The sequence below is a fragment of the Naegleria fowleri genome (assembly GCF_008403515.1).
Source record: "Naegleria fowleri strain ATCC 30894 chromosome Unknown tig7, whole genome shotgun sequence".
Lineage (NCBI taxonomy): Eukaryota > Heterolobosea > Eutetramitea > Acrasida > Naegleriidae > Naegleria > Naegleria fowleri.
In genome coordinates, this window is record NW_025407939.1 from 149,189 (window position 1) to 175,320 (window position 26,132).

The 26,132-nt window shown below is 36.7% G+C and overlaps 13 protein-coding genes across 13 annotated transcripts; 5 read left to right on the forward strand and 8 right to left on the reverse strand.

Annotated features, from left to right (window-relative positions):
* Positions 1-54: 54 nt before the first annotated feature.
* Positions 55-3,648, forward strand: FDP41_010772 (uncharacterized protein; the record flags this gene model as incomplete). Its single annotated transcript, XM_044701106.1, has 1 exon — positions 55-3,648. One exon carries the CDS (start codon positions 55-57, stop codon positions 3,646-3,648), a length of 3,594 nt encoding a protein of 1,197 aa, XP_044567506.1.
* A 255-nt stretch (positions 3,649-3,903) lies between these two features.
* On the forward strand, positions 3,904-6,564 carry FDP41_010773 (uncharacterized protein; the record flags this gene model as incomplete). The annotated part of the gene is made up of 1 exon (XM_044701107.1): positions 3,904-6,564. The coding sequence occupies one exon, from the start codon at positions 3,904-3,906 to the stop codon at positions 6,562-6,564; it is 2,661 nt and encodes an 886-aa protein (XP_044567507.1).
* A 203-nt stretch (positions 6,565-6,767) lies between these two features.
* FDP41_010774 (uncharacterized protein) lies at positions 6,768-10,058 on the forward strand (the record flags this gene model as incomplete). The annotated part of the gene is made up of 7 exons (XM_044701108.1): positions 6,768-7,916; positions 7,973-8,441; positions 8,505-8,611; positions 8,673-9,189; positions 9,250-9,711; positions 9,786-9,917; positions 10,003-10,058. 7 exons carry the CDS (start codon positions 6,768-6,770, stop codon positions 10,056-10,058), a joined length of 2,892 nt encoding a protein of 963 aa, XP_044567508.1.
* A 53-nt stretch (positions 10,059-10,111) lies between these two features.
* On the forward strand, positions 10,112-11,350 carry FDP41_010775 (uncharacterized protein; the record flags this gene model as incomplete). Its single annotated transcript, XM_044701109.1, has 1 exon — positions 10,112-11,350. The coding sequence occupies one exon, from the start codon at positions 10,112-10,114 to the stop codon at positions 11,348-11,350; it is 1,239 nt and encodes a 412-aa protein (XP_044567509.1).
* A 220-nt stretch (positions 11,351-11,570) lies between these two features.
* Positions 11,571-12,041, reverse strand: FDP41_010776 (uncharacterized protein; the record flags this gene model as incomplete). Its single annotated transcript, XM_044701110.1, has 1 exon — positions 11,571-12,041. One exon carries the CDS (start codon positions 12,039-12,041, stop codon positions 11,571-11,573), a length of 471 nt encoding a protein of 156 aa, XP_044567510.1.
* A 221-nt stretch (positions 12,042-12,262) lies between these two features.
* FDP41_010777 (uncharacterized protein) lies at positions 12,263-14,794 on the reverse strand (the record flags this gene model as incomplete). The annotated part of the gene is made up of 2 exons (XM_044701111.1): positions 12,263-12,749; positions 12,885-14,794. 2 exons carry the CDS (start codon positions 14,792-14,794, stop codon positions 12,263-12,265), a joined length of 2,397 nt encoding a protein of 798 aa, XP_044567511.1.
* Positions 14,795-15,007: 213 nt separating this feature from the next.
* Positions 15,008-16,834, reverse strand: FDP41_010778 (uncharacterized protein; the record flags this gene model as incomplete). Its single annotated transcript, XM_044701112.1, has 1 exon — positions 15,008-16,834. The coding sequence occupies one exon, from the start codon at positions 16,832-16,834 to the stop codon at positions 15,008-15,010; it is 1,827 nt and encodes a 608-aa protein (XP_044567512.1).
* A 100-nt stretch (positions 16,835-16,934) lies between these two features.
* On the reverse strand, positions 16,935-17,855 carry FDP41_010779 (uncharacterized protein; the record flags this gene model as incomplete). Its single annotated transcript, XM_044701113.1, has 2 exons — positions 16,935-17,403; positions 17,512-17,855. 2 exons carry the CDS (start codon positions 17,853-17,855, stop codon positions 16,935-16,937), a joined length of 813 nt encoding a protein of 270 aa, XP_044567513.1.
* A 77-nt stretch (positions 17,856-17,932) lies between these two features.
* FDP41_010780 (uncharacterized protein) lies at positions 17,933-19,597 on the reverse strand (the record flags this gene model as incomplete). Its single annotated transcript, XM_044701115.1, has 8 exons — positions 17,933-18,052; positions 18,117-18,211; positions 18,323-18,370; positions 18,436-18,513; positions 18,683-18,835; positions 18,919-18,970; positions 19,033-19,046; positions 19,111-19,597. The coding sequence occupies 8 exons, from the start codon at positions 19,595-19,597 to the stop codon at positions 17,933-17,935; spliced, it is 1,047 nt and encodes a 348-aa protein (XP_044567514.1).
* Positions 19,598-19,736: 139 nt separating this feature from the next.
* FDP41_010781 (uncharacterized protein) lies at positions 19,737-20,768 on the reverse strand (the record flags this gene model as incomplete). Its single annotated transcript, XM_044701116.1, has 1 exon — positions 19,737-20,768. The coding sequence occupies one exon, from the start codon at positions 20,766-20,768 to the stop codon at positions 19,737-19,739; it is 1,032 nt and encodes a 343-aa protein (XP_044567515.1).
* A 1,054-nt stretch (positions 20,769-21,822) lies between these two features.
* Positions 21,823-22,431, forward strand: FDP41_010782 (uncharacterized protein; the record flags this gene model as incomplete). The annotated part of the gene is made up of 1 exon (XM_044701117.1): positions 21,823-22,431. The coding sequence occupies one exon, from the start codon at positions 21,823-21,825 to the stop codon at positions 22,429-22,431; it is 609 nt and encodes a 202-aa protein (XP_044567516.1).
* A 153-nt stretch (positions 22,432-22,584) lies between these two features.
* On the reverse strand, positions 22,585-24,716 carry FDP41_010783 (uncharacterized protein; the record flags this gene model as incomplete). Its single annotated transcript, XM_044701118.1, has 2 exons — positions 22,585-24,256; positions 24,376-24,716. 2 exons carry the CDS (start codon positions 24,714-24,716, stop codon positions 22,585-22,587), a joined length of 2,013 nt encoding a protein of 670 aa, XP_044567517.1.
* Positions 24,717-24,994: 278 nt separating this feature from the next.
* Positions 24,995-25,670, reverse strand: FDP41_010784 (uncharacterized protein; the record flags this gene model as incomplete). Its single annotated transcript, XM_044701119.1, has 2 exons — positions 24,995-25,203; positions 25,370-25,670. The coding sequence occupies 2 exons, from the start codon at positions 25,668-25,670 to the stop codon at positions 24,995-24,997; spliced, it is 510 nt and encodes a 169-aa protein (XP_044567518.1).
* Between the last annotated feature and the right edge of the window lie 462 nt (positions 25,671-26,132).

Sequence of the window (26,132 nt, forward strand, 5' to 3'; positions counted from 1 at the left end):
CAAAGATCAAGAATAAAACTTTCCAGACTGGAATAGGAATAGAACCATCAAAAAATGAGCGAAGATCACCCTCGCGTTGTGGGTGACCATGATGAAAGAGAATTCGGTGCCACTGAACAACAACAACTAGAAGAGCCCTCCTATCATCATCATCATCATGATGAAGAATTAAGAGAATATAATCCGAGAGATTCAACAGACGGTTTAATTCATAGTCAACAACAAGAACAATCGTATGCTGATGAAACCAACAACAACCACCCATCATCAAGAAGAGGAATTTCCGATAATCAAAGAATGATGGAAGCGGAGGACAATGGAACCTATTTATATACCATCGATGAAAGATTTCGTTCAAGACAACCAAATAATAAGAGAAAAATTTCCAACTCAATAATAGCATGTTGTACATGTTGTTGCTGTTGTATTCCTATTGGATTAATTGTTATTCTAGTTGTTTATTTATTAGGCTTGTTTTTGATTGCTCCCCAAATGACTGCAAATTTACATGCCATTGTAAATGAATCAAAGAACTCTGGTGTCACTTCTGCTTCTTCAACCATTAGAAAAGGCACCATTTTTCAAAACGGCCTTCAATATGTTCTTTTGCATAATTCATTCATTAAGAATCGATTCACATCATTGATGCAAGTATATACTGGAAGTTGTAACGAAGAAAACGGAGAGGAAGGTATTGCCCACATGGTTGAGCACATGGCTTTTGACAACTCGAAAGAATTTCCAGGTAGAGGTGGTGTGTGGAAACAAATAGAAACAAGTGACGTGGGAGAATTTAATGCATACACCTATTTTAGAAGTACAGTTTATGAGTTATACAACTCAAAAATTAGTTCAAATGTTGAGGAAAGCTTTGAACGAAATATGAAAATTCTCTATAATCAAGTTCAACTTGCAGAAGTTCTAGACGACAGTTTAGAAACTGAAAAAGGAGCTGTTTTAGGAGAGGCTCGAAGAGCAAACAATAGCTACTATCAAGCTTTATCTGCAACATTTGAAAATCACGGTGGAGATACATTCACAGTTGCTAAACGTTTCCCTATTGGAAAAACTGACTCTATAAGAGCATGGAAGGCCTCTGATCTAAACAAATTCTACAATAAGTGGTACAAATTGAGCAATATGAAATTATTCATTGTTGGAGACTTTGACTTGGACAAACTCGAAACCATGGTGACTAAATACTGGTCTGCGAAGGTACCTACTCTCGCACCAAAACCACAGCAAGTAGATCCAGGTCATGCAACACCAAAATCTCCTCTCATCTACTTGGATGAAATTAATGGATTGAATGGAATCAACTTTAACTTGATGATTACTTCAAAATATGAAGGATTTCCGAGAAATTATAACTATTACAGAAAAGAAATATCCGATATGGTGTTTCAGTTGGTTTACACGGCACAAGTATTGGTAAAAATGTCCATGCAATACCCAGATTTGGATTTCACAACACGATCGGCAGGAGTAGTTCTTTCTAATGAGTATCCTTTTGCCTCAAAGTTAACAATTCTTTCCATTCTTACACCAGGCCCACAACCTGAATTATCCACATGGAGGGAAGATTTCAAGTTGGCCATTGACGAATTAAGACAAATTGCAAAGGAACCTTACCCTGCAATCGTTATCGCTGTTTCCTATGCTCTCGATGTCATACATGCTATTCCAACCTATTACGCCAATACTCAAGATTCAAAAACTCTCGCCATAGAGTTACTTGGAAATGAAGATCCAAACTTTGAGTTTTTGAATGTACACGACTCGTATGCAGCCAGATCTCAATTCCTTGGTCTTAGCTTTGCCATGGGATCTACATTGGAGCATGTCAAAGCAACAGCTCAATACTTGCTGCAAGGCCTTTCAGATGTCGTTGATCCACAAAAACCAACCATCTTTGAAAATGTGAAACGTACATCTGAAATTTCTGCTGCAGTATTCTTGGGAAGATCGGATGACATGACCAGAAACGCCAAACCAACAAAAGAAGAAATTGCTACTCTTATCAAAGAAATAATTCACAGCGATACACCAACTTCATTTAGCTTGGATGCTTCAGCTCTGAATGCCTTGATGTCATTGTCCACTTCTCCATCTATCTCAGTACCTGAACCAACCTCAACTGGAACCTATGTATTAGAGTTTAAAGATGATAATTTAGGTATATCAATTTTCAAACTTTCCAATGGATTGAGAGTCAATCTTAAGAAATCTGACAGCAACATGTCATACAAGAAAGGTCTTTCGTATATTGAAATTACCTCTCTTGGTGGAAAGAACAGCGAAAGTCCAAATATCAACGGAGCTTGTGAATTTGTGAACTTTAATATTGTTGGAGGATCTCGATTTTTAACCTCTGAGAAAGAACAGTATTATCCACAGGCTTCTAATGTTGGTTTGAGGTGTGGAGGAGACAACATTATTCTTAGTGCTGAACTCAGTGCTGCCTGTATGAATTATCCTTCCTCTCTTGACATTCTTTGTGACATGAAATCCAAGTCTTATGCGGACACATTCAAGAAGCTAAGATTATCTATGAATCCAATCTATAACAACAATGTGAAGAAAAAGGTTATTGCCAAGTTCCAAAAAGATCAAGGTCTTGAAATTGATGACAAATTCGATTCAATGACCTCCATCAACAGCTATTCAATTGATAAGGTTTTGAAATCAGCTTTCCCTAATGAGCACAGACTTCATCGTGCCACCTTAGAAGATTTCAAAAATTTAAATCCTCTTGCTGTCCAGCAATGGGTATCTCAACATTTTTCCTTGATTCGTGACAATGACAACAAGAATGTAAATCGATTTGAAATCAACATTGTCGGCGATGTTGTTGTTGAGAACTTGTTGCCTCAATTAGAGAAATGGTTTGGCACCATTCCAAGGATTGCAAAACCAGCTGAAATTCTTGGTTATGATATTTATGACAAACGTCAAGTTTCAAAATTCACAGCTGAATATCCAAAAGATTTAACACTTCAGAACACCTCCTACACATGTGAAGTTTTGTCTTATTCCACCAACAAGGCTCTTGTTACAGCAATTTACCCTGGAAACAGTATTAACTCAGAAAATCCATCCAACCTCAGAGCTCAACTCTATAATGTTATACTTTCAAGATATGGATTTGATGTGGTTCGTTCACAAGGAGGTTTTTCATATTTTACAATCAGTAGACCAATATCAACGACACTTTTCCATAACTTTGGTCTTTCTGCAAGCATCTTCTTGGTTGGTGACTATCCCAACTACACGGAAGACCCACTCAACATTCAAAGAAGTGTGGAATTCTTAATTTCCTCTTTAAAGAAGGACATTTCTGAAGACTTTTTTGTTCATGCAAGAGATGAAGCTCTAGCAGCCTATTCTTTCGCATTGGACACTGAATCTGCTTGGATGTCTCAAATCAGAGGTCTTTCCATCACTTCACCAGCGACATTCCCATCTGACTATCCATTCCTTCGATCAACCAATGATATTGATATTCGTACCTTCCTCAAACAAGCAAAACATGACGATTTCAAAGACATGTTCTCCAAAGAGATGAAGGACATTAGTTATGGATTGTCTGGTGTGATGATTGCTTCAAATACTCGACATTCTCAATATCCTCTTTGTTCGAGAAGTTGAGAATGTTTTCTTTGATGAAAGAACAATGACGGGTTGAACTTTCGAAAAGGTGAACGAACTCGAGTTTGTATTGCATTTTCCTTAATCATTCTTTATAATCACTCTATTCGAAATAAGAACAGATAAATCACAAACTTACTTATTTCAGCTGTTTGACACTAACTTATAATCATTACTTTAAACAAAACACCAACAACTCATGGTATGGTTTGCCTAATTTGCAATCATCACACAGCTGTCATCCATCAAAAAAAAATGACAGACAAACAAAACACCCAGTCTGTGAACAACAACATGACCGAGAACATAGTTTCGGTCCTTCCAAACATCTTTCCCTTCTTCACTTTCGAAGAAATCAACACCATTCTCCTTCGTGTAAATTCTCAATGGTGTCTTCAATCACTTCGTTTTCTCTATCAACTTCTTCACACTCCCAATCGTTGCTGTCTCTTCAACAATATTGTATTTGATGCCTCCACTGGAAGTCGTATCTTTGACTTTAACGATATTCAAACCATTCGTGTGGTGTTTGATACCTTGTATCGAAAACACTTTCATTTAACACAAAAGGATCCAAAACGATTGACACTGCTCTACACACACATTCCCATTCAGTATCAAAATACGGAACCTGTCGCACACAAGAAGAATGATCTCTCGAGTGATAAAAACAATATTCAACATTCCGTTGGTGCTAGCCAGACAGCAAATTCTCTTCCACAGTCTCCTTCCTCTCCAGCATTGAAACAATCACATGGCTCGTCAAACTCTCTGAGTAGTAATGTTTCCAACAATAATAATTCCAATTTGCCAAATTTTGCTCAACAACTCTCATCGGGAGGAGGAGGATCCTCATCGAATCAACAACAACAATCGAGTGGAAACACCAATACGGCACAAGCACTCCAAAACAATTCTCAAAAAGGACTCAGTGGTGAAGAGGTCACACACATGTTCCCATTGACTGCTTTTAATGACTCTCCTGATTTGGGATATCAATTCACAAATTACAGTTGTCTGTACTTGTATGATGGTCATTTTGTCTATGTCCTCTATGGAAATATTTTGGGTTGTTTTGATTTATTGGGACATGTGGTGAGGTGGAGTGAATTGGTCGATGAAAAGTTACCAACTTCACGTCGTGTGAATTACATGTTTGTGAATGCTTTCACACAGACTGAAAATTCAATCATTGTTCAATTGCCTCAACAAGTGGTGTGTTTCAATAAGAAGAATGGAATGAAAGTGAACTTGATCTTGAATGATCCCATTACAAAATTTCACATGATTAATGAAAAGAGAGAACGAGTGTGTTGTGTCTCTTCATTTACTGAAATTGCTGGAACTCGAAAGAATGAACATTTCGATGGAATGTGTGTCTTGATTGGTGAAAATATTGTTCGTGACAAGAGTATTGATTTTACCAAATTGACAAGTATTTGGACTGAGGAACAAACCAAACAAGTAGGAGAACCTAGATCATTGAGAACGGTTGCAATTACTGGACTTTCACCAAGTGCTCATGATTCACATCCATCCAATGCTCTTGTTCCATTTTCAATCACAAATACTTTAACAAATTCTCGTGATGCTCAACATGTGATTGTTTCACCTGTCACGAGTAGTGAAATTACTCAAACGACTTCAGGAACACAGAAAAGTTATTCTACATCGAGTAGTAGTGGCAGTAACACTGAAACCACTCGAAAAATACCTTCCTTTGGTTTTGTTGAAAAACCAAAACTATACATCTTTGATGGTAACACGTTAACTGTGACTGTTTCAGCGTCAGGACAATCCAGAGATCGTCAAATGTTGTTCAGACCAAAGAAATCTCCTGTTTTCTGTATATTGAATGAATACGAAGGAGAAATGAGAGTTGTGAACAGAGAAGGAAAGAGAACTCATATTATTAATTTGAAAAAGATTTGTGGTGACCCCAAGTCAAAACAATTGAAACAATTACAATTTAAAGAAATCTCAAATTGGCATTTCATTGTTGGAGAAAACCCAGATCTTGCAATTATTCAACCAGATATTGGGCGAATTTTACAATTGAAAGAATTACTTCCATCTGAAATGTCACCTGACAAGGTTTTCATTGTTGAAAAACAAACTAGTGAAACTAGACCAGGAATTTCAAGATTGGACGGTATTGTCACGATTCAGAAAGACGAGAAATTAATTTCCTATTATGAATTTATTGAAAACAGATCAAACATGTTAGGAGGATCATTCCAATTGAAATGGAGCCAAACACTATCATGGAAGAAGGATGCTCAATTCATGTTTGAGTTTTCACACATTCAACATGCAATTTCTGAACCTCTTTGTCCAAACTCCAATGAAGAATCAAGAGTACTTGTATTTTCTAGACAAGTCATTGATCAACGTAGATTCCTCACCATTCAACAACGTTTGGATGTTCAACTAATTGCTTTTAACATGAAAGATGGATCCATTAGATGGCAAAAAGTACACGAATGTTATCACGGAAGTGGAGGCGATTTATCAGAAGCTGAAAAAGGATTTGACCTTTCATTTTGTAAACGTTTCACATGCAAGAAGGGTGACGACAAACTTTTCATTACCAATCCTCAATTATGTCTTGTAAGATCCTTCTTTTCTCCAATGATTAAGCCAGATAAGGGAGTTGCAATTTGTTCTGCCTACAAACTTGAAGATGGAGAAATTCTATGGAGTTACAATGAAAAGAGAAAAGGTGTCAGAATGGCCGATGATTACATTTTCAATGTGGAACAACAAAAAGGACAAAACAACAACCAAGCGAATAATGCTGAAGAATCGGAGGATGGAAATGATTCTGATTCGGAAGGTGGTGACAATGATGGAAAGAAGAAGAATGGAGGAAAGAATGCGAAACACAATAACAATAAGGATTGTATGGTCATGTAATTATGTTTCCACAATTTCACATGTGGAAATCAAGGAGTGGAATCAACAAACATCGTTATTCAGAAGAGTTGTAAAAACAGAACATAATATCTAAATAATGTAGTAATACCCAAGACGAGACCTCTTGTATTTCCTTTTTAATGATCAAACCCCGAATTGACATGTTATCCATTTTGTAAATGTTGGTGTCAACAGTCGAAAAAATGCAACAACATTCAAACCTCCCATTGTCTCCATCACAACAACCCATCTCAACATTATCCACAACAGCTACAGGTCTTGTTTCCTTGTCCCCTTCCCAACCTCATCATGTTACTTTTCAAACTAATATCTCAAATTCTGAAGTGAGCCATCATCATCATCCACACGGAAATCTCACTTCGGAAGAAGTCCATCATCAACATAATACAACAAATAATTTGGATTCTCGAGCTATTCCATCATCAAATGTGGTGGTGATCAAGAATCCCTACGACACCCCAACGGAAGAGAATGAAAATACTCCTCAACTGGACAACACATTCAGTGATCAAGTGAAGGTCATTGTTCCGAAGGCTACGAGTCCGACTCAGCATCATCATCAACGTCATCATCATGTCCAATTATTGAATCATCCACTCGAACATGTCGATCTCAATGTCATGGGAACACAAAGTTATCATCAAGAGAGTCTGGCAAACACGTCTACTTTACAAGCAACAACAGGTTCCTCTTCGGCTCAATTAGGAGATGACAAGTTCTCAACCAAACACACCATGACAGCCTCCACTCCTTCCAATTCTCCTTTTATTCGTGGTGGTATGAATGAATTTGAGCAATCGGGATTTCATTTTGGAGTTCCTGGAACGCCGAGCGATTCATTTCGGAAGAGACCAATGTTGAATGTCAACACAGTGAATCCAACTACCATTTCTCAACAACAACGAGCCAATCAAATAGTTTTGGAGCCAGTTCCAAATGTAGCATCATCTCATAATCAGGAGGATAAACAGAGTTTTACAAAAAAAGGATCAATTAAAATTCATCGAATGAATCACCACAAGAGTGTTGACACTGGTTCTCCAATGAAAATTGCTGATGAGGAATTGAAACCTTTTGGAACTGAAATTACGGTCGACGATGATGCAGAATATAGCACGGAAGAAGAGGCCTTAGTTGACACAGCTCCTCCTCTTGAACATGACGATCAATCTTTTCAAGGAAACGACACCACGCCAACATTTTTAAGGCCTTCTGAATCGATGGAATCAATCAGTTCATTAGTGATGGATCCAACGTATCAGCCAGAAATTTTGTCGGATGAATCCATGAAGAAATACATTGAGAATGAATTGACTGCAGGAGGAACTTCTGTAATTGGACATTTATTGAAAGTGCGCATGATGCTGCCACAAAAATTGAAAAAAAGACTGGAATGTCACTTAAGGAAAGAATTCCACACGTGTTTTCTTCAGATAGTCTTGGACATAAAACAAAACCATTTCAATTTCTCAAAGGATCAGCAGATACAGCTGCTCCTATTTTACTTCCTTCACAGAAAAGAACATTAAGATCATGGTTTCTGAAACGATCAAGAAACACTATGAGATTTAAGAAAAAGGAGCAGAAGTGGAGGAAAGAAAATGCAAAATACATTGAGGATAATGATGTGGAAACAGGAGCTAATGATTTTAAATTTGAGAACGATTCTACTACAGGTGATTTTGAGGAAGACAACACTGGACCAATTGAGGTTGAAAAAACACTAACTTGGACCGAAAAAGTGATTGCCTCATTCAAATGGTTCTTTACTGGAAAAGTTGATAAGATCCAATCAAAAATATTATACAAGGATCTTTCAGATGAGGATAGAAAAAAAGTTCATTCATTGCTTATTGGTAGGTTAAAATATTAGTATTACTGTCTGTGACATGTATGAACCCCTCTTCATGTGATATTAGATCTGGCTTTTGCTTTATCTATTTATGGATTGAGTACAAATCAAACTGAATTCCGTCTTACACTGATCTCTACATATTATGGAATTGATGCCTATTTTTCTTGCACGGTAAGTGTCAGTCTCCATTCGAATGGTTGTCTTTGCTTAACAAATGATTTATTTAGCCAAGGTTTGTTTCATTATTTCTCTATCTGAAATTTTGATAAACATATTTGATGATTATAGCGGTATATGGATTGCGTTCGGTCACAGACCAAATGCATCAAATGACAACATGTTTACCTATTTTGTTAAAATTGAAAGTCAAACTGTAAATATGGACAAATTGACAAAATTAGATAAGGTGGCAAGTAATATTTCACATGGATACTACACGATTGATGATGCTCAAAAAGCTGTTAACGAAATTGTTCGAGAACCTAATATTTATTCTCATCCCATGATTGCACTCTTTTTCCACTTTATCACACCAGGATTATTTGTAATTTTATGGAAAGGAAATGTCGCTGAAGTTTTAACTTGCTTGATTGTGGGTCTAATCATTGGAGTTCTCAATTACTTTTGCTCATCCATGCCTTTTTTTGCTACTGTTCTTCCGGCAGTGGCCTCGGTATTGGGAGGTTTAATTGGCATTCTCATGAAGTGGATCCTGTTTGATTATTATTATATTTCTGTTGCACTTTGTGGTAGGTTGGAAATTCATTAATTTTTATTGGAATTCTAAATCGATCTTAATTATCTCTCAGGCTTGTGCACATCGTATCAATTTCTTCCAGGCTCAATAATAACAACATCTCTACAAGAGATTTCAATTGGAGCCTCATTATCAGGAATTACTAGATTGACGAATGCTTTTAGTATTATTCTAAAACTAGGATTTGGATTAATTTTCACAGCTGGTATTGTCCATCAAATACCAAAATTATCTGAAAGTGAAGCCAACGATATCACCAGACAACCACTCGCGATCTGGGCAAGAATATTAGTGGTAATATTATTAACAACTGTGACCATGATAAGTCGTAAAGTTCCTCAACACCTTCCAACTATGATTACCATTGCCATTACTTCTTTGGCTGCTCACTTGATCAACTACTTCTTGTCTTTCCTCCACATTGAAATTTCTACAGCCATTGCAGCGACGGTTGTTGGACTGTTAGCAAATTTGTACACTGTGATTTCTCATACTCCTCCTGTGGTTGTGGCAGGTAAGTTTATTCTGGAATGGATGAATGGTCCTGACTAGGAATGGAAAATTATTAACCATACTTATTCAACAAAGGTGTTTCTGTTTTAATGTTGTCACCTGGATCATTGAGTTATCGTGGTATGGCCTCTTTCATCTTGACCAGTAATACTCAGTCAAGTTTGACGTTTTTCCTTGACGTGTTTTTGATTGGTATTGCAATATTTGGTAAGTTTTGAGAATTCCATGATTTTCAATTAATCTTGTTGCATTTATGATACATTGTGATGTTCAAATATTCATATAATTACAGTTGGATTGATGGTCTCCAATCACCTTATTCCAATTCGTCAAAAGATCAATATTTAAAAGTTCAAAAAATTAAAAAATTAATTCAAAAAATTAAAAATTCATTAAAAAAAATGTACAAACGCGCACGCAGTAATCCCACTCAAATCGAAACTGTGTGGAAGCGAAGGATCAAGATTGACAAGGATCAAACGCTTCTCATCTGTAATTATCTGACGAACAACAAGTACGGAGAGAATCAAAGCTCTAAAATTTCAAAAAGAAGGACACAAAAGAAGAAAATTTCCCGTGTGGATGATGATGAAACCGATAGTGGGAGTACGACTGGAAAGAGTGGTGATTCGTATGAAAATACAAAATTTGTAGAATATATGAATCATTTTACTTCCCAATGGCAAATATCACCCGAAGAATTACAAACCTTGCAAGAACATATTGAGCAGGAACAAACGTTAATGAAACGCAAGAAGTTTTTACTCGAGAATCAGGCCATCCATGAAATTGAGAAGGAAAAGGAACGCCAACAACTCTCTCAGACCATTCAATCTGCTCGGAAGACGATGGATGTTCTTTCCAAAATGTTGTTGTCCGAACCAACCGTTAAATCTGTACCTTCTTCATCATCAGCAACAATAGCACCAACAACATCATCATCGGCATCTACAAATGCTCAACCACCACCTTCCATCCACGAACAAAAGCCTTCCACTACCATGATGGTCATGACAAGTGGCGGTGGATTGTCATTATCCTCTTCGGAAGTTGTGGCTACTACTACTCTCGCTCCTCCTTCTAAACCTCCCACTTCAACCACACCGACCACAACAACCGCAGCCTCCACCACCACTACCGCAGCAGCATCACCATCCACTTCTGCTCTTCACTCTTCATCCAATTATCATCAACATTCCATCATGTCTCATGGGGATCATCATTTGTTGATGCCTAGTGCAAATTCACTGCCTCCTTTTCCAGCCATGTCTTCCGGTTCTGCCATGTCATCGTCGTCGAGTTCAAGTCACATGTCCAATCCTATTACGACTAATCTTACTCCAAATCTATCGGAACAACCTTCATCAACACCGTATTATCCTACACCTCCTAGTTTACCTCCCTCTTCTGCCATGATGACTCCTCCAATGCAACATCGACAACCCTATCCTAATAATCCACCACCACATCATAATCCTCCACCGATGCGATTCCCTCCTCCACAACAACATTTATATCCACCTCCACCTCATCATTATCATCCACATCCTCCTGTATTTCCACCTCCACCAGGAATGGGTGGACCTCCGTTTTATATGCCTGGAAATGCACCAAATACACAACAACGACGAAAGAGGTAGATGTTCTCTAAGAATGAGCAAATTGAGCTATTTCGCATCAATAAATAGACAAAAATTATTTTACAATTTGGGACTGAACTTTGCAATATCCGACAACAGTACCCAAATTAAGTGGATTTTGTGCCATGTTGGAGGAAAGGCAAATGTTATTCAATTGGCATGATTGCCATTCAACCCTTTTTTTTATTTACAGGAAGAGTTGTAGAGTGTTGATGTTTGGTTAAATACAAAGAGTTCCTCCACGAAGTCTCAACACAAGGTGAATGGTCGAATCTTTTTGCAAGTTGTAATCAGAGATTGTTCTTCCATCCTCCAATTGTTTGCCAGCGTAAATTAAACGTTGTTGATCGGCTGGAATTCCCTCTTTATCAGCAATTTTGCTCTTCACATTCTCAATCGAGTCGTTGGACTCTACTTCCAATGTGATAGTTTTTCCAGTTAAGGTTTTCACAAACAATTGCATTCCACCTCTCAATCTTAAGACCAAATGAAGGGTAGCATCCTTTTGAACGTTGTAGTCAGAGAGTGTTCTTCCATCCTCCAATTGCTTGCCTGCATAGATCAAACGCTGTTGATCAGCTGGAATTCCTTCCTTATCTGTGATTTTGCTCTTCACATTCTCAATCGAGTCATTAGACTCAACCTCCAATGTGATAGTTCTACCAGTGAGTGTTTTGACAAATAGTTGCATGTTTCGTCTGATTTTTTTGTTGTTATTGTTCGAACCATTGCTGTGACGAATGTTTTATTTGACATTCAGTACCACAGATGATGAACCTTAGATGCTACTAAAAATATCTTAGGAACCAGTTCATCACCTCTTGGAGACCATACATCGCTCACAAAAAACACCGTTCATCTTGTGTTGAGACTGCGTGGAGACCGTACATTTCAAACACTCTGAGTTGTCTCTCACTTGAGCAATCGTTTCAGAAGCGTGTGAAACTTTCTAACACTTTGTTCTTGCCATTTGATTCTATTGCTTCTTTTCATCAAAATGTCCTGGAAGACATTACTGTCCTTGTAGGATTGATGAGGTTTCACAAATTCCTGTTGTACTCGAATATTCTTCAAACGATTCATGTGGTCATTTGCATTGTATTGACAACTGGATGGTAGCAGAGAGGATGCTGGCATGGTTAACAAATGGTGATGAATATGGTTTGGGTCGAAGGTCATTTTGATCGTAGGTTGAGGTTGAAGAAGGTGAGAATAATCATGTCTATTTGGAACTTGTTGTAATTTGTCATTGATGACTTGTCGAATCTTTCTTAATGTGTCCTCCTTTGTCCAATCTCCAAGAACATGGAAAAAATCTTCCTTCACGTCAAATAAATATCGTATAGGAGAGTTTTCAAGAATATCTCTTACTTCCTCAATTGGTACAATATGTTTGTTTCTAAAGTTTCCAATAAATTATTAGCAATTTTCAAATAATGATAAGAAATATCCACATCACATGAATCAAGAATGATGATTTCAAGAGGTCATCCATGTGTAAAACATTGTTTCAAAACTACAAATCATTACTTACTTGTACGACACACAGGAAGACACACAGCACTCTAAAGGTGTCAAAATGAAATCATCTGTTTTGGGCACAGTGACAGTGATGCATGTGTTTCCTTTTTGGAGTTCATTTCTTGCTAGAATGATCAAGTCATTCATGTAGGGTATTTGTGCCGACTTGTAATACTGATTATATCCAAGACACTTTCCGTGAACATAACTCATAAACCATGTACACATGACGAGATAGTCCATCACAAAGGTTGACCCATCTTCACACTCTCGTTGTTTCAATTTGTTTATGGTTGAGACATGTTTCTCTACTTGCTCTGCAAAGAAGAAGGAAAGAAATTGGTTAAATTTTTCTTTGCTGTCAAAGTGAGAGACTCTGGCTTTGGCTTCCTCATATAATTCTCCGTACTCGTACGCAAAGAAAATTTTCTGACATGCATTCTTCAATGCTTCATGTTTAGATGAGCCTTCGCTATCCACTATAAATGATTCTCCAACTCTGAGTGTTAATTTCCATTGTTCACCTACGAATTCATAATCTTCAATGACTTCTCCCACGTTTAAGAGTTTAGTCAGTAAAAACGGTAGTACTTGCTTGAGGGGAATATTATTAATGATGTTTTCGTTTTCATACATCATGTCAACTCCTTCTTTCTTATTCTTGGGTGATCTTGAATTGTCAATGCCGGAATGTAGCTTCAGAAGAAAAGGGATGTTGATTTTCATAAGGTGTGGGTTTTCCACATCAAATTCAATAAGAAACTGATGTTCTCCATCGTTGTATTTCCTTTGAATATGAATGTATGCTTCCAAGTATTGCCTGGGATCGTAGTATTTAAGTCTTGAAATATAATCGTTTCCGCTAATCATGGACAAGAATGTAATATCTCTAATAACCCTTGACAAATCTTGATCTGAAGTAATGTTGCATTGCTGGGCAATAATTTTCTTTAGCTTGGTAATGTCAAATAAATGATAAGTATTTGGCATGTCTTTCAAGAGTGTCACGTGTCTGTGAGGTGGTAAATTAAGGGCATACAGCACAAAATCTGAATCTCCAGAGATAATCAAATCTCTTTTTGGATGTTTTTCTTTTGTGTCTGTAGCATATATATGTTCAATAATTTTGAATTCTCCTTCTCCTTCTCTTTCAGCAGGCGATATGTAGAATGTAAGACCATTCGAATGTGGTGTTTTGAATATTCCTGATATCAGTACCTTAGCGCCTAAATGACCTAGCAATAGATATGTTTCTTCCATAAACATAGTTCCAGGGGAGAACCAGTCGGAACTAATCGCCGTTTTTTCTTTTCTCTCGTGAATAATATTTTTCTGTATTAAATGCAGATAAGTTTTTTGCATTGGCGTAAGTGGAGTAGTTCCATCATATTCTGAAATGTTCAAAAAAGAAACAAAAGTATTTCCGGCATTGTTGGATGGTGATTTTTGATATCGTCTCAATTTTTGGGTAATTAATTTGCTTCTAGGTGCAGGTCCGTCAACTGCCATAAATATGGATTCTCGCATGTGAAAATGATTTAAAACTCTCATTACTTGATCCAAAACTACAGTATTAAATACTATTTTAGTCTCGGTTGGTATTTCCGTTTCTTGTTCATTCGAAACTAATTCTTCTTCCTCAATTATAATTTGTTCAAAATTTCCCTCTTCATCTTCAAATTGTATGGTCTTAGTGTCTTTGCTCTTCAACAGTCCATGCTTTTGTTTTAACTTCAATAATTTCTTTGAGCCTCGTGTTGCTTTATAGAGTAATGTATTGAAATCAAAATAGATATTATCATAAGTATCGTGAGGAGGAATGTATCTTGAGTCTTTCCGATTATTTTTCAATCGGTCCTTGACGGTAACATAGGACTCTCCGAACAGAGCAGTGAGTGTTTTATAAAATTGAGAAATTCCCATGATGATTCTATTGATGTGTTGTTTTATAAAAATTCAAAACAAGAGAAGCCTGTTTCTCAAAGAGCAGCCAATACATTAAAGAATTCAATTCCGAAATGTTCTTAATCGACTCTCCCTTTTGTAGTGTTCAATATTTTTTTTACTGTTGAAAAAAGAAATTGATTGGATGAATATTTTTAATGGAATAAATAAATAATAAATTTGAATAAGATTTTAAAGACATTGCGCTTGAAATGCTTTCATATGAAGAGGATTCAAATGAGGTGCCAATACTTGATAAATGTTGTTCTCATCTCGAGTAAGGCAATGATTCCATTCCAATTCTAACCATTGAATGTAATCATCATTCAAAGTACTTGATGTGTTGATGGTGATGGAGGTGGTTCTAGAAGAAGAACAACTGTTCGTAGTTAAAGAAGAGTTCAAACCTTCTTGGTGATGCTTTTCAGATGTTGGTGCATTCAAAGTGGTGGAAATGATATTTCGAATATTCAATTTTGAGCTCTTGTGCCAAATAATGTGTTTGATGCAATTCGATAATTCCTCATTGGAGATTTGATATTCTTGTTGCTGTTGTCGAATGTGTGAAGCGTGATGAGTGGCTGTGGTGAAGGTGGGAGTAAAGGTACTACTATTTCCACTATTATTAGCCTCTAGTTGATGATATTTGATACAACACTTTTCAATAAGAGATGGAAAACAATGAAAGTCGATCGAACTCACTAATAAATCTCCAAAGAACAATTCACCACTGAAAGGTTTGTTGCAGAAAGTCTGAATAAAGATCTCGCGTTGTGGACTAGCTTTTTCACACATGTTAAAATCTGGATGGTAATAGATTGCACATAAATATTTGAACCATTCTGAGCTCGAGTTAAATTCTTGTTGAGTCAGGAGTGGTTGGAAAATGTTTGGAATTTTGAAATGTTCGAATTTCAATTCTTGAATGGAAGATGGAATTTCAACTCGTTTGGAAAACCTTAATTGCCATAAATAAGCTTGAGAGTTTAAGAGTGTAATATCTCCTGTCATTCCTCCAAAGCAGGATCGAATAAATAAAGACCGAAGAAGTGTAGATTCTGTTGGAGATAATGCATCTAGATTGTTTTGAAAGAGGGAATTCACTTCATCTTCATTTAAAAATTCCTCAATTTGATGGAGATTTTCTCTAAATTTCACATTGGCAATGTCATAAACCAATTGCAAACATGCATCAACAAATAGTTTTGGAATTGCAATCGATTCCTCACTTGAAAAATGTTTTCCACTATAATACGTCATCATCCAGGCCATGAGCGATGTCATGGGATGCAGAATTGCGTCTTCAACAATAATGACTAGAATCCTTCTAAGAAATTCTAAAAAGGAAAATTTGTAAATCATGACAGAAGCAATTCGAACACTGGATTCTGCCTTCCCTAATCGAATTGTTTTTTGCAAAGCTGATTTTAAGAAGGAAAGAGCAAATTGAGGAATTTGTCTTTTTGTTCCAGTGGTTGATGTCACCACAACGGGATGTGACTTTTTGTTTTTGATTGGAACTGAAACATGTGCACAAATCGACGAGTCACTCGAAATGGAACAATTCATTTGAAATGTTACCTTCTTATTCTTAATATTCATGTCAGAGGAAAGTTGTGTATTGATTTTTTGAAACAATGGTGGTGAAGGATTCGCACAGAGTGATGATTGTGAAGAAACAACTTGAATGTCTTCCACTTTCAAGACAGATATCTTGTCAGAGAACCATTTTTCGGAAGGTGCTTGAATGATCTGAGAGTATTTCTTTTCTTGTTTGATCTGTTTGGATTTCTTTTCATGAAGTGGTGACGATTTCGATGATGATTGTTTGTTGAAATAATTGGTAATGCTTTTTTGTTTGACGACATGCGCTTTAGAAGTGTCGAGAAAGAGGCTTGAAATTTTGTTTTCCTTCACGGAGAGCACGAAGGAACAACAAAATGCCTTTCCCGAAGAAGAAGCAAAGGCTTTATCGTCATCAAGAATTTCGATAATTTCCTCTTGTTGGCGTTTTTTCATTTTTTTTTAAATGGTGATAACGGCTAGTTTTGTTCGAGTGTTTATTGGAAGTGAATCCATTGAATTCTTCAACACGATTGAACAATCAGAACCATTATTCTCATTCCAAATCGTATTTGTAAATACAGGATGCTTCACAAATGTACAAGCTTCCTCGTTTGTAATACAGGCCTGTGATTTCGCAAATATTGTCCACAATTATTTCTTTTCTAAGAGTACCGCTTTCTGTGAGTACTAAAATTCTTCCTTCGTTTGTTAATTGTTTGAATTCATACATGGCCACATAGATATTTCCAACATCGTCACATGCAAGACCCATGGGACCAAAACTTCCACTGAGCTGATGAAACACACTCGAATGATATACACCATTCACATGAACAAATCTCACAATTCGATTTCTCATTGTTTCTGCTACGTAGATAATGTTTTCATTTTGAGGAGAAATGACAATACTGCTTGGATAGGCGAGACATTCATAGGCCAATGCTTTGATATGTTTGAAATCTGGCGATATGCAAAATACAGAACCCTTTGGATTCTCTAATGATGTTTCTCCAAGAGGTCCACTAATCATTGAATGTTTGATGAAGCGTGTTTGTGATATGATTTAAATTATAAAGCAAATCAATACAATCAGAATTGTATGTTCGGACACTCAGTGATCTGGGACCTACCTATCCGTGAAAAACAAACTTCCTTTTGAATCACAAACAATATTGTTCGGACCAATAAAAGGCTTTCCTCTGTATTCTCGTTTTACAACATCTAAACGATTATTCTCAGGATCTAATTGTTTTATACACTGATCTGCTCCATCTGCAACATACAACACTCCTTCATTACTGAAGCAAATTCCGCTCGGACCAATTCCTTTCGTTAATACAATGGGTGTTTGAGCACTTTCATGATGAGGCAACAGGTATACCTCACCGTTCAAGGAGCAGAAACATAAATTGGATTGTAGATCAAAGGTCGGTGCGGTAATCGTGGAACCCTTAATTTCAACAATTTTTTCCATTTTTTTTTGTAAAGTTCTTGTCGTCAAATGATGACAATGGTTATCATTTACTAATTTATTTCACAAATCCAAAAGAATTAAAGATTTGGAATAGTGTCAGTGTTCGGAATACCAGTATAAACGTCTCCTTCAATTCCACATTCATTAACTCCACGTTTAATCTTGAAATAACCATCCAGACCCCAATCAGCAGACCACTATCATGTGTGTTTTGTAAAAAATTTTAATTAAATACTCCAAAATAATCATGCTCCTACTTACAGAGTTTGCAACCAACCAATACTTGACACCATTTTCAACACCATAACCAACAATCTTGACAGCATGACCACCCAAGAAGGAACCAGTTTCATGAGCTGTTTTGTTTTTCATGGTGGCAGTGTTGAGTTGACATAATTGTAATTCGTAACATCGATAGTAGTGTGATCATGATCAGAAACTCAATGTGCACTAATTGAAACACTTACTGTAAACTCCACTCTTATAAGACATGAAATCTTGATACACAGAAAAACCTATTTTGGTACAACACCAAGTGAAATTGAAAACATAGCACAACAGACATTGAACAGAGACTTACCTGTTTGCACAGGACCGTTGGTAATAAGTTCATTCATAATCTTTTCTTCCTTAATAAAGAAACCAGCAATAGAGCCAACTATAGGAATTCACCAATAGTCAAACATTGATCATCAAAGGAATGCCATTCACCACCACCAACACAATCAATACATTGTAGGTTGTCATTGTTGTGCGTTTGTGTGAATTTTTATAGACCCAACCCATCTGTTGATCCGATATTGGTGTGGTAGAAAATATATACTTACCTTCATACCATGTTTTGGCCTTATATTTTTGAGTGTTGATATCAATGTTAGTACCATTACAATATTTAGGACAACTTGGAGCAACACCATTTCCACTCACGTATGGCATGCATGAGTCAGGAACAATTCCAGTATGTTCCAAATACATCCAAGCTGCAATATTTGAAAAGATTTTGGATTTGTTGTGAAATAAGATTTGTTAGGAACGAGTTGAATGAACCTATTTCAAAACATACCAAGCCACAAAATACCTCCATCACATCCATTGTTGTACCAATTGCAAGATACCTTCATGCATAGTATCAAATTGGAATCACTGATTATCATTCTCAATTTTCAAATATTTACACAAAACATACCAAATCTGTCAAATGTCATTGAACAAAGTTAAAAAGGATCTTTTTGTGCTACATATTACAAAAACCTACCTTGTGGTGACAAGACAACGTTCACCTTCTTTGGTTGATTCAAAGTAGCAATACAAAATCTATCTGACAACACTTCAGAAGCAGAAAAAGCCCAACAAGATCCACATTGTTGTTGATTACGAATTGGATGAATACAAGTTGGCCATTGTTGACGAGCATCAAAACTATCAGGGAGAGCTGAAGGTTGTCCTTGCTTGGCAGCATAATATTGATTGACAAGAGCCATTTCATCTTCGGAGTAACGAATAGTTGGTTTCAAACCCTTGAGACCCAACAACTTTTTGACATCAGCAATGGTTTTACCAACAAATCTCTTGTTGATTCCGGCTTCCCAAGTGGTGCGCTTTCTTCGGACATGTCTGATGATATCCAAATTCAAAGCAGGAGACGAGTCATCGTCTTGAACCAATAATTTAGCGTGGAGAAGAGAGGATGCTGCAACCAAAAGGAAGAAGCACACACTCAGCAAACAGAGGCGAGAATTCATATTTTTTTGGAGTGAAGAGTACGGACTTTGTGAGGCAGAGCTCCGAAAACCCCATCGGCAAATCACATCTCCGTTTTTAAAAAATCAAATTTATTTACAGCAATGATCTTGTGAGAATGTTCATTCACTACTGTTTTATTCAATTTAAAACAAAAGTTCGAGATTTCAATTTCTTTTTGTGTTTTTTCTGGTGAATTTGAGCTAAATGATTTTGAATTTTCTTTGTGGTTTGGTTTGGACTCCCTCTCGGAGGAGATTGTGGAGGAATAACGTAAATGGGCATGTCTGAATTGCCATGGTTTGGAAAAGCAGATCCCAAATTCAGAGTAATTTTAGGAGGTGTCCCCGCAGTGGTTTCTGGAGACGTAGAAACTTGCAAATAGTTTTTGGGAGGTGTTTGATTGGCTTGGATCGAGTTGTTTCTTGGCTGTTTTACATAAAGTGACGATGGCATAGAGAATTCATCTCTTTGCAGCGTTGTTTTTCTCTTTCTTACGATTGGAACAGATTGTGATCCTTGAAGATTCGTAGCACGATGTTTCAAATGGGGGTAATTTACAGAATGAGTTAGTGATGTTTCCTTCGTGCTGCATGCAGCTACTGATGAAGTTTTCTGAAGAAAAGAATCTCGTTCATCGGCAGCTTTCATTTCAACCGTTAACAACGATGGTTTTGTTGTGGAGGTTTGTGTTTTTAGTGATGGGCGTGTTTTTGAGAATAAGGGAGATTGATATGAAGGAGTAAGGTATTGAGGAGGAGTACTAGTACTAGTTGCTTTCGAGGAAGAAAATAAGGTGTCTGGAATTTGATTTTTCAGTTCATTCATAATTTGCTGTATGTTTTCTAAAGGTGCGGTGGAAGATGATGTAATAGGGGAGGACGATAAAGGAGCACTTGAAGGTGTCCTCAAGGATAACGGGTCCGTATTCGGAGGACTTGATGCCGTAGATTTCGATATTAAGAATAACGTCTTTGGTGGAAGAGCGGACCCAGTAGAGGCTCTTCTCGATGCATTGGTATTCGAGTATTTTGAAAGAAGCTTCCTTCGTGCAATCTCTTTTCTACAGGAAGCACACAATCTACTATACTCACTCCAATGAAGATCGTCCAGATTTGGAACCTGTTCACGACAACTGCATTCATTAAGGAACGACGACGGAACGACTCCCATCCGAGCAAAGAAATCAATAACAATGAAATGAAAGATTAATGTGAAGATGGATGTTAAGGAATTTTTTTAGGTTTTTGTATTGGCGTGTGGTTCGTGTTTTCTGGATCAGTTCGACGTGCGGAACAAGAGAATTTAAGAAGTCAAAGAATCTTTTCTGGTGATTGAAGACTTTTTCAATCTTCAACCACCAGAAAAGATCCTTTTGTAAATCTCAAAACAAGAGAGCAACGATGTCCATTTTCAGATCTCAGCCAAAACAAAACACTGCCGACTTCAGTAAAAATCCTTGTTAGCGCACATATATTTTTGATGCAATCTATAACACCGACACTCAAGTTTAACCTCAAACAAACAACTTGACATTTATGAATGCCGTACCTCACAACGAAGTGCATTTTCACAATGTGATTGGTTGTAATTTAAGCTCATTTTCAAGAATCTTGATCGCTTTAATCCAGCAATTTATTTCAGATAAAATTTGTTATTGCAAAAGAAGTCTTCAAACAACTTTGCTACCCATTAATATTACAACAATTTCATTAACACATGTGGCATCTCTATCATCATGACGAAATTAGTTTTTCAAGTCTCGACTGTAAAAATTGCAAACTAAGGTTAACATGGTTTGAAATTGTGTAATGACTGTTTGAGAGAGATGGTGTCGATCCTGTGATTGTGGGAGTGGTCGTCTTCAACTCGGTCACAATTCCTGTTCGTGACAACTCTCACAAAATCTCTTGTAAGGCCAGTTCAACGCCTTGATGCACCAATTGTAAAGTGATATTTCATCACAGCAATACTTGTTTTCATCAACAATACTGTGCAATGGATTGCACTTTTGATAGATTGACACATCATAAATTAAATCGATGTTTCCATAAAAATCCAAACCAAAAAAATTTATTGAGGTGTATGTACACCTAATCCAGTTGGGATTCTAACTAAGGACCGGGTCCTTTGTCTTCAATCTGTTCAGAGTAGTAATATTTGTGACATCTGCCAACGAAGAGGGCTAACAGTACTTGGATTTCAGGCCAACCCAAACCAAAAAAAAATGCCCAAAAAGCCTTCCATTCATGCCGTTGAAAAACAAGTTCTTGAACACAAAGTAAACGTTCTCTCCAAGATTGGACAAGAGAGAAATCAATATGGCTACAAAAAGTATCGGGAACGTGAAATGATGGCTCAACAAAAACCATCCATGTATCTACGATATAAACATTTATATAACAAGGATATTGCTCAAGAGGAAGATGATGTTTTTACATCATCAGGTGGAATTGATTCTAATGATGATTTTTTGAAAGAAATTGTTCATTCCGAAAAGTCAAATGAAGGAGAGGATGACTTTTTTATTGATCCCGAAAAGATGAGTAAAAAGAAGGAGAAGAAGCTTACCAAGCAATTGAAATATAAACAATTCGAAGAAAAGAAAATTACGACATTGGATGGAGAAGTCATTAATTTTAACGACACTTCAGAGAAGAAAAAGAAGAGAAAGAGAGAATATGGAGAGCATGTGAGTACTCCGGATTTACAAACTCAGAAACGACTAGATCCAAAAAGTTACAAAGAGAATGTGAATTTTATTCCAATACCACAAAAGTCAAACAAATTGTTGAAGAAACTGAAAAAGCAACCTGAAAATTTAGAGGACGAATAATTAATATTTCATTTGAAAATATGAACATCATTTGAATGACTCGATATCATGGTGGACAAAACAACTGTTTACTATAGTTTACTATTGTTACGTTCACCATAGTATCATTTTGTTCTTTTCAGACTCTCGATGAAATATCTCATGCAACGTGCTCTAAAATGCTTGATAGGTGCCAGAAGTTCCTTTCTTTGAAAACTTGACACGAACATAGCATACGCAAAGAATAACACCAGTACATAGAATAAAGAGACCAAGTAAGGAGCCAATGACAATTGGGGCAATAAAGCTCACTGATTTTTCAATACAAGTGGAGGGTCTTACAGGTTGACCGACGCTCATCAAAAAGCCAGGATTGCACTCTGTGACACGACAAATATCAGACAGATAGCCATTGATGCATTCCCGAACTCCAACTCCATTAGCAACGTCACAACCTTGGTTCTGAGTGCATTGAGCACCATCCATGGATTGACTTGCAACAGCAGAAACGTTAAAACTCATTCCACTTGTTCGGCTTGTCATTATTCCACTCAATTTTGAAAATACACACAAATTGCTAAAAGTTTTCACTTGTGAGGTGTCCAATTTCAGAGAAAAATCATAGACAGTTTCCTTGAATGTCATGTTTCCATTCCACACGTCTCTAAAGTATCGTCCATTCATTGAAAAAGAATCTGAATATGCATACCAATCATAGGTTTCTTTGACTAGAATATTCGAGTTTGACACTACAGCACCATTGGCGTCCGAAATTGTTAAATCCCACTTTCCGATAACATGACAATGCTGTTCCAAGTAATACTTGATGGAAAGGAAGGAATTTTCATCTCTCAACAATCCATTATGGGAATTAAATGACGAAATTCGTTGTGTGGCTTCCAATCCGTCGTTCATGGCCGATGCAAAGCTCGCGACTCCGTCTCCACTTGTATAATCTCCCATTAAATATTTAATTTGTGAAATATTTGAAATGTTAATGGATCCATCAGATTCTAATTGAATACCACTTCCTGTCAGTGAAACACTGAGTGCAGTTTTTCTTCCCTCTCCAAATATATTATAGAAATATCTTGGTTGAATAGGACCATAAATATCTTTCTGAAAATTATAAATTTGTCGTATGACAGAATTTTCAAGCTTGTTACTTAGAATATCAGCTCGAAATGGAACGAGTTCTGATTTCACATTGCCACCTCCATTATCCAATGCAGTTGTATATTCAACCTTACTGTCTTTAAGAAATGAATCAATGGCTTCAATCATCGTTAGATCCTTCACATTCACACCATTCACACTTATTTTTCCCTCTCCGTTATTTCCTTTCAAACTTAGTACCATTCTTTCATAGAATGAAATACTTCCTAATGAGACACTTCTCACCACCATTTCATTCAATTTAAAATTATTTAAATTATTTCCAAATAAGGCAGAAACAACCCAATCTTTTCCAGTTCCTTGCCAAGGAGAACCAAATGCAATATAAATATTCACATACGACGCAAGAGATGCATCTTCAACAAGTGCTGATTTTGTCACATAGCCTCCCATGCTGTGTGAAATAATATTGACCTTTTTTGAATTTGATTGTGAGGCAACAGTTTTCACATAAGATGCAAGTCTCAACGCCAATTTAGTAATGGATTGTCTCCAATCGTATGGAAAGGCAAAAAGTGTTTTTCCTTCTTCATATCCTAATGAGTTTTTTAAATAATTAATCATGTCATGAAAATAGAAACGATCTGGACCATTTCCTTGTGAAGATCCAGGATTTAAATTGTCAATGGCAAAGAGACCGAATCGATCCATTGGAGATATTAAATCCCATCTGAATTTAAATGTTTGAATCAAATATTTTCAAATAGAGTTGTCATTTATGAAATTTCATTAGATTTTTATGAATCAATGATCAATGAATTCTCACTCACGCTCATGAAATTCACTTACTGTTGATCGTCTGCAACAAATGATTGCATCGTATTTGAATTAATTATTTTACATGATAAATACATAAAATCTTGTGTGGAATTTGGATAGGACTCATAGAGATGTTTCACAAACGTTCCTGAATTCTTCTCCGATGCGGTAATAATGCTTGCAGCATAACCTGGAACGAGAATGAGTGGAATTTGTGGTTTTAGTGGTTGTTGTTGTTGTTCGTGATGAGAAAGAGACAACTTGGCATGAATGGGCGAGAGGAGAGAAAAGAGAAAACACAATGAGGATGATGATGCCACGAGTGATAGAAGAATTGAGAAGAGAAATTGTGGAAAATTCGGCCTTGTCATCTCGCTCGTGATGATGATCAAGTGGAATTATTATGGAAGAATATATCCTCTCTGAAGTGATATGAATGAAATAGACACTGGTGTGTATCTAAATGTCTTTGGGTAATAAATAATTTAATACAGTTGGTGATGTTGGCAAATGATGTCTTGTAGATGAATGGTGACAGACCGAGGAGGAATGTGTTTCAATTTTTTGTGAATTTACAATCGTTTCAATACGCGAATAATAATGAAATTTGAAAGTTCTGAGAGGATGAAGAGGCTGTGAGATTTTCTTTCTACTTCTTGACTTTCAATACTAAACAAATGGCATTAATGCAATATCGAAGTTTGGTTTTGTCACGAGGGCCATCACTAAATACATGTCCCAAATGAGAGTGACAATTATTGCACACTACTTCCACTCTTTCCATGCCGAGTGTATTGTCAATAATGTAACCAATGGCTTTAGGTGCAACAGGAGCCCAGAAAGAGGGCCATCCCGATCCTGTTATAATAACATGACCAAATATTAACAAAGATCAATATTGATCCACACAAAAGTAATCAAGCACACCATCATCGTTATATTGAGCCGAAAACAGGTAATCATTGAAAGAATTCGAATGATACAACCCAAATGTTCATGAAGCAAATAGTTTGAAAAGACTTACCCGACTCAAAAGAAGTCTTTGCATTGAATAACGGAGCATCACATGCAGAACAATGAAAGACTCCTTCTTCTTGTTGATTTTGTTTTAATTGATCCTTGAAGGTTTTATAGCCTCCACAAAACGATGGTTCTGTTCCGGCCCGTCTTAAAACTTCATATTGTTTGGGAGTCAAGATTTTCTTCCATTCCTCTTCGGTCTTTTGTACAGTTGGTGGAGGAAGTTGTTTTTCATCTTCTACAATGACGGATTCATCGGTTTCTACTTGCTTGAGTAATTGTCTGACTTGGTCTGTGTAACCCATGATGATAGTACTACCGTGATGATGATGATCCGAGAAGGTTGCAGGAAAGGATTGAAAACGAGTTGAAAGGCTCAATTGAATTGAATTCAAAAGTAAAAACAAAGACAATCTTTTTTTTGTTTGTGGTTTGTTCAACAGGTTTGGTGGTTCATTCATCAAGATAAACGCTTGTGAATCACACACTTACGTACGACGTGGGTCATCAAGTATGTATAATGTTCGGATTCATTTGGAAATTAATCCTTCCTTGCTCCTTTTCATTACTTTAAAGGGAGTTGAACCAATCTTGTTCTCTCGCTCTTCACGCTTTTCAGTTGCTTTTCAGTTGTTTTTCAAAAATATCAACCGATTACTTGTTTTCATACTTCACCCACTATTATATAATTGTATTCTCATTGATTCCTAATTTTCTCATTGATCGCAATCTCATCATCATCATTTCTTACAAATCATCAACAAATC